At 39.1% G+C, this 7,360-nt stretch overlaps 1 protein-coding gene across 2 annotated transcripts in view; it reads right to left on the bottom strand.

Moving 5' to 3' along the window:
• LOC112151407 (partitioning defective 3 homolog) overlaps positions 1 to 7,360 on the bottom strand; it is a 438,282-nt gene that overhangs the window by 186,098 nt on the left and 244,824 nt on the right. For both annotated transcript variants that reach the window (XM_024280344.2, XM_024280343.2), the window contains exon 15: positions 4,307 to 4,454. In XM_024280344.2, coding sequence (XP_024136112.1) covers positions 4,307 to 4,454 — 148 coding nt within the window. The remainder of the gene's footprint in view (positions 1 to 4,306; positions 4,455 to 7,360) is intronic.

Below are 7,360 nucleotides of genomic sequence, written 5' to 3'. Positions count from 1 at the left end.
TCTGGCCAGGTTTTTGTCCAAGTTCAGGTTTTGTCGAATGCACTAAATTTCAATTTTTTATCACATTTTTGTTAGTTTTTCTCATTTGACATGCTCACCAGGATTTCTCCCCTTAGTGTTTTCTGTCTCTGGGGAGGGTCGTTGGGCATTCCCCTCTTCCTGTTCTGTTCTTCAGGAGTCATTCACTATGATTCATCTTCATTTCTGTCTAGCTGCAAGATGTGGATCTAGATCTAGTTTTGCTTTTGTTCTTTCCCACCTCAAGGTCCCATTCTCCCTGGTGTGATGGATCAGGGCATCTGGAATCTGTTCCTTTAGGAAGGGGTACTGTGAAGATCAAATGATTTTGATCTCTGTCATAATTCCTCCATGCTCTTTTTTGAGGTGGTGGTTAGGGGTCACTTGGTTTCACTTGATATTATCCACAACTTTGTTCAGTTTGATCAATCATCCTCAGTGTGTTTAAGTGTATGATGTAAAGTTCTTTCTTGTCAGGTTATTGTCTTTGTCATTCCCTTTGTTTCTCTTTTTGTGTGTCAAGTTTATTTTACCCTTATGCATCGGAGATGTCACCGATGAACTCTAAATAACACACACTCTTTGACATACCGTAACTCTTCAACCATTTACACGATCAACATGAATCGGCTGATTCTAACATGGAGAAAAACAGCTATTCATATCAGCTTTGCTCCGATATGCAACAAATTACTAACGTAACTTGTTACCGATGCAAAGTCACTTTTTTCTGCAAACGAATCTCCTGGAATTACGTTAATTATGTTAACGGTGGAAGAGTTGAGGTAGTGAAAAGAATGTTAACACTGGAGCTAAAGCTCTAATGTTAAAGGCTTACTATGCTTTAAAACTTCTTCCATCTAGCCTGGTCTCCTGTTACTGCATTTTCTGGAGTATAAATTGCAGTTTTTTCATAGTTTAGCCAGGGTGGCAATTTATACTCAGGAGCGACTTGTTTGTGTGTTTTTTTATTTTTATTTTTTATAGACATCAATAGGCTCAAATATTTGTTATTTTCCCAGTAAACATCAGTTGTCCTTTAGCGGTTGTTTCCTCTAACAACTGTGGCAGAAAAAGTATTGTCCAAGACAAGCATGGAAGAGAATCTGAATGTTTTCCTCTTAAACTCTGATATTTTTCTCATACAGATCAAAAGTGAGTATTCTTAGTTTTTTTTTATTTATTTATTTTAACTACACTGGTCTTGGGGGATAATTTCCCTTGGGATTAATAAAGTATCTATCTATCTATCTATCTATCTTGCACTGAAACGTCAGATTTTTCTCCCAAAAGTGCAACCTATACTCCAGAGCGACTTCTTCTTGATTCAGCACTTTTTGCTCTTGTGGCTTATACTACAGTGGGACTTATACTCTGGAAAATATGGTAATTACTTTTTCTAGTTTGGGTCCAATGCCAAAATAGACAATAACAGCTATCAGTTTGTGTCAAGGTCGGTCAAGATTTAGGGTTTTTTCGTCACACATCAGTTTTTCAGTCTGTTATCCAGTTCAAACTTGTCTTGTTTATGTGAGGTTTAGGTCATTTTTTTGTGTGTTAGTGTATTAATTGCGTTAAGTTCCTGTAAAATTGCTTCAAATTCTCCCACAGCCTTCAAATAAGAACTTCAGATAATTTATTATTTGTTTTTGATGCCGAAAATAACCATCTTTTTAAATGTGCCCATCAAGCAAGACGTGGTATAATTTCAATCTTCTTGATCTTGGTCTTGCAGACTCCAACAAAACAAATTTTCTCGAGTTTACGCCAACGTTTCTCCCATCATGCTGATTTACAGCTGAGGGAGGATTCAATTACCAGCGGCTTACTGTCAAGCTGCCCAAGTGAGCAATGGCCTTCATTTCTGGTGTACAGTGTCGGGAGCCATCGTCAGGGGTTAGTAGGAGCGTCCAAAATCCTCATAGCAAAGCTTACAAAGAATCAATTAACAGCTGTTACTATCTAGAAGCTTTCTGGAAAGGTTTTCTTGTAAAGTACCAGAAAATTTGACTTTATGTATATACCAGTTCTCTATCATGAATGGCAAAGTCTTGAACATTTCCCATCAATAGTTTACAGTTGGATAAACTGGCAGAACTTCTGGAAACATTTTGGGTGTTCAAAGTATGTCCCGAGTAGGTAGTTGTAGTATGTACCAGCCAGATCTCTCCGGTTATCTAAATCTGGTCTGTTTCTGCAATGCTAGTATCAAGTATTATTTAAGATAAGACTTGACTGTACTGACTGATCTTGCCCCAAGTCTTTGATCTTGCTCCAAGTCTTGACAGTAATAAAAAAGCCATCAGTAACCATGTAAAATGTGGGTGTTCGATGGACAGTTGTGGTCAGTGAGAGTTTAAAGATTTAGCAGAAAGTATTACTTTTAAATAAAAGCCAATGATGTGTCTCCTAAACAATAATTACTGGCCATATCTCAATGTAACAAACCCCAGCTGCCCTCAATTTACTATAAATTATCATTTTTTTATAATTTACCTTACACTTTAAATTCATAACAACTGATACATTTTTTTTGTACTATTTTTAACTTAATTCAAGGCTTTAGTGGATTTTTTACATACGCTCTGGTATTGGTTAATATAACCAGTAACTGGAGAACATCGAAGCAGATTTTAGTCTCCATTGTTACAGACACTTAGGGGGAACAAAGTTTTTCCTTTGTAAAATAGTACAGACGTCACAAAAGAGATTTAAAAGTGGAAAACATGCAAAACAAATGAAAATTTGGTCTTTTATTACTTGTGTGTCTTTACTTTCCCATCCTAGCAAGCTACCAAAAAGCCAGCCAAGCCCAGCATGGGCCCCATGCTCAGGTGTTAGAGCATGCACCTGTTCCTGCACCCTCCTAATCTGTCTCAATATGACCTTGAATGGAAGAAAACTTGAAGACCTAAGTATTTTTTCATTTATATTTTTGTCTACTACCACTTAAAGTCAGTAAGTAGGAAAATCACTTTTTTTCCACTATACTGACTGAATTAAATCTTTTCCTGTCCTTTGATAAGACGTTTCAACTCTACACTTTTGTCATGATGAAAACCTGACAGGTAATAGCAGTCTGAGGGAGCCTGATGACTAAAAGCAACCTGACACTGTCCTGAAGTCACTCCAAACATGTAACAGACCTTAGACGTCATCTGTGAAAGCTTACTGATTTAGCAGGTACTCCACGCAAATCACTAAACCCTTCCTTTAGGCTCATTTTACTGATGAGGCAAGGACAGGGTGTCCTTGAAGCTTCAATGTTTAGGAATAAAAAAAAAAAAGAAAAGCTTTTATTTTCTTGTAGATTGGCTTTCCACAAGCAGAACAGACAAACCAATTAAAACCATTATAAATTACATCTGACTTTGAGCAAAAGTTACACACAATGAAAGAAGAAAAAAGAGGGAAGAGTGAGATAGAAAGAATGTCAGGGTTGAAACCTTATTGATCCGGAGGCTTAATTAACCGTCAGATGCCTCTGACAGAGTCTCTGATCTTCTATGATCAGTGGCAGAGTGGCACCGCTTAGGGAGGATAAGGTGGGGAAGGTACAGAAAAGAAATTGGAGAGTGAGCGGGAGAAGGGCAGACGGGGCAGAAAATGTCGATGGCTGATTGCAAAAATCCCTTCGCAGAGGGAGGAATGGTCAGGGTGATGAGCGGGGTGAAAGGTGAGGAGACAGCTGATCGCTGCGGAGGAAAATTATGAATGAAAGGGTTTGATTAAGGACACACAGAAAAAAAAGATGAAAAATTGAAACTAACGATGGAACGGACACCAAATCATCCCAAGCAGCTCTCTTTGAAGCAGGTTTGCGCTGACAAAAGAAGAACTGAATCATTCCTGCTAACTGATGCAATCCCGCTACGCTTTTTGTCTTGAAACACATGAAAGCTCGGTTGATGTTGAGATGACAGCGGCTTATAATCGAAGACTGAATCAGCAATTTGAATACCTCAAAGAAACCAACATCTGATGCTGTCAGTGGTGCAGAATAAAGCCAAAGAAACGTGGAGTGAAAAAGTGGGGCGGATTGGAGCTGACATTAATCCCTGAGAGGACTGGATCCTGAAGCAGCTTTCCCTGGAACGATGAGGGGGGAAGACGCCTTCAACGTGACGCCGGTTTGAAAGAAGCGAGTGGACTCTTTTAGGTTTCACAGGAGACGGTATTAACGTCAGATTACAGAGACTGATGAGGAAAATGTGTGAAATATCACCACATGAGGGGGTCGAGACCAGAACTGAATCTGTATTTTTCAGAGAGATCGACCAAAACTCACCCATGCGTGTTATGACGTTAGCTCGTGGCGGGGAAATGGTGTCCGAGCCATCGAAGGTTTCAAAGGTGGAATGGGAGATCCGGCGTTCCTGGCTGTCGAGGAGGGAGTTGACAGGAAGCTCTTGTGGTATGGGGCTCAGTGGAGGTTCCTATATGGGAAGACAAAAACCAAAGTCACTATTGTCACTATCAAATCCTAGTCTCTGACTGATCAAAGTTTGACATTTAACGGCCATACGTTTAGTACATAGAGCCTAAAAGCGGTATTAAAAATGAGTGTAGCTACGAGTGAAACATGCATTTACAGCTTAGACCATGGGTGCCTAAAGTTTGGCCGGAGGGACAAATTGGCGCTCCAAAGGTTATCATTTGGCCCGCTAAGTCGTGGCTGCAGAAGCCACGGAGTGTTTAGTTAAAACCCCTTATTCGTTTCCCATTGATCCTCCCCACTCACTAAATAGGAAGTATACTGCTGGTCCCAGGAAACCCAAAACCCCATAGACTTCTATTGAAAAATAAACACGTATTATTCAGTCATTCTGTTTGTCAGAATAACCATTCTTGTGCTGGTGTCTATTTGTAACATTATCTTGTTAAACCAAATTTTTTTTCATGATATATTTTCTTTATCGCTTGTTTTTCAAGTTATGAACTGGCCAATCAGATGGCCAATCAGAAGACCATGTGGTGCCCGCCTCAAACGCTCGAAGCAAATCACTACTCGCTAATGTCATTTGTTATCAAAATGGCGAAATCGGGCGAAATCCGTACAACAGAAAAATGTCGACTAAAGAGAAATACTGTCTATGACCCCAAGAGCACCATCCCCACTGTCAAGCATGGAGGTGGAAGCATTATGATTTGTGTTTCAAAGTGGTGCAAAGCTGATATTTAAAGACATTTTCTCTGCATCAGAATCAACGGATCCATGTTGAATGTCAAAATGGTCAAAAAGTTACGCTGTGTCCAAGAACATGACTTATTTAGGTTTCACCAGTGGCATATCAAGGCAATGTTCTACTGAAAGTGCTTGATAAATAAAGTTTGATTTGATTTGTTGGCAGCTAAAGTCACTTGATCATCACTAAAGACAAATTTTAAAATTTAAAAAGACTAAATTACTACTTAAAAAGACTAAAAGTTCAAGTAAATATTTACCTAATTTATTTAAAGCAATGGTAAAATGATTAAAGACCCACTTTGATCATCTTTTAAACTATTCTCAAAGTGTTTTCAGTGATCTTTGAATTATGATTATACCATTTTTAGCCAAAATTAAAAAATAAAAAAAAGAAATGTTTCTGGGGACATAGTTTCTGCAGAGTAGAAGAGGGGGCAGGACCGCTGGCGTGGAGCAACCCTCTTCCCCAACCAGTGTATGTTCTATGTAACAAATAAAATCTTTTTTCGACTTCATTTTTTGTCTACCCCTGATTTAAAAATTTTAATAGTAAATACTCAAATATTTAATTTTGTTCTTAATTTTCTTTATTAATGTCTTCCATTATCGAAAATTTGCTAAGAAAAACATTTTAATCAGAGTGGGGCTTTATATCCACAAAAATCAAAATGAGCACAAAGTCCTGTGGGTTCTGTGTTATGTCGTGTATAAATTTCTGAAACACGGGAGCATTGATTTTGCATCCATCCCATGGTACTTTGGTATTTTCTGCTTCAGCGGCGTGAAACGGGACCTGCAGAGGTTCAGACAGATAAAGCTCCATGCCTTTCCCATAAATCAACAGACAGCTGTCGCTAAAGATGAGCTCGGCTGCAAAGAGCAGTGACATTTGCCTCGTGGTCGATGTTCAGCCTTCCTGGCTAACGCGCCGGCCCTGACAAGCAGTTAACAGCTAGTCTATTAGCATTAGATCTGCCAGGTTATGGCCTTTCAAAGAGTGTAAATTCAACCCTAAACAATGAGGGTGCATGGATGAATCAGGGAATGGAGGAGTAAAGTTCAAGCTGCGACTTCGGTTTGATTTCCAACATTAACTCAAAGCAGCGTGTGGGGGAAATGTCCAAGGAGGAATTCTTGTATAAGACCTATTACAGATTGCTCTCCAACAGTCTGATATCTTATCGCACTTCAACTCTTTACCTCAAGAATGCTTTGAACCGGGATGCCTTGGCTAATATTGATGTCTTGCAACATTGTGCTGGCTCCAAGCCGAGGCAAAGAGACGTTTAAAAACTGGACAGCAGCAGCGAGGAGACAGACACAAAAGAAGAGGCGCTCATTAGGAGCTTCTTGTGTAAACATATAAAAGTCTTGGTGCTGCCAAGTCGCCTCTCCGAGAGAGCAGATTACCACAGAGGGATTTATTGCCTGTTTAATGTGAACGAGGCGGTTTAATGAAGTTAAAAGCCCAAAACTTGATCAGGACGTTGTGATGAGAGCGTGTAGCTGGGTCAACACAGCTGTGGTCACAGCAAGGTCGGCTTCACATAAAGAAAGCGTCCCTTGATGATTTAGATTCATAAAAGCAAAATTGGCCAAAACGAAGATTTATCTTATCCACTTTTGTCCTGTTTATCCACATGTCCTCTTTAATTTGCTTTGATGGCCGCCCTTTCATGTACAAGTACAAGAGAAGATGTTATGGAAGAAGCAAAGAAATAAGGAAGAATATCAGTTAAGTACCGTGGGATAGATTCGTCATGAGATTTGGTTCTAGTGCACATTGAAGTTTATAGCATAAAGTACCTTTGTAATGCATTCAAATGTATTCTCAGGCCTTTTTTTTCTTTTCATATAGCCTGTACCCAGTGTACTCTGAACTTTTACCCTTTGCTATTACTTTTCATACAAGTAACAAGAAGGCAACATTATACACTTTTTGAAAAGAAAAATTACAAATACATTTTGAGAACCTGAATATTGTCACTATTCAGAAAAACAAACCAATGATAGTTTGATAAATCCATCTCATTTTATATCGTCCTCACAACCAGAGAGTCAGGAGTTTTTGCCTGTAGAGTTAACCTGCATCCTCATGTGTTTTGGGTATTTGTTATGTGGGAGGGGTTGAATCACTGGCTGCACTACTTGCTA

Source organism: Oryzias melastigma, linkage group LG20 (genome assembly GCF_002922805.2).
Source record: "Oryzias melastigma strain HK-1 linkage group LG20, ASM292280v2, whole genome shotgun sequence".
NCBI lineage: Eukaryota > Metazoa > Chordata > Actinopteri > Beloniformes > Adrianichthyidae > Oryzias > Oryzias melastigma.
Note: the sequence above shows the minus strand (reverse complement) of the source record. Positions and strands in the feature narration are given on the sequence as shown.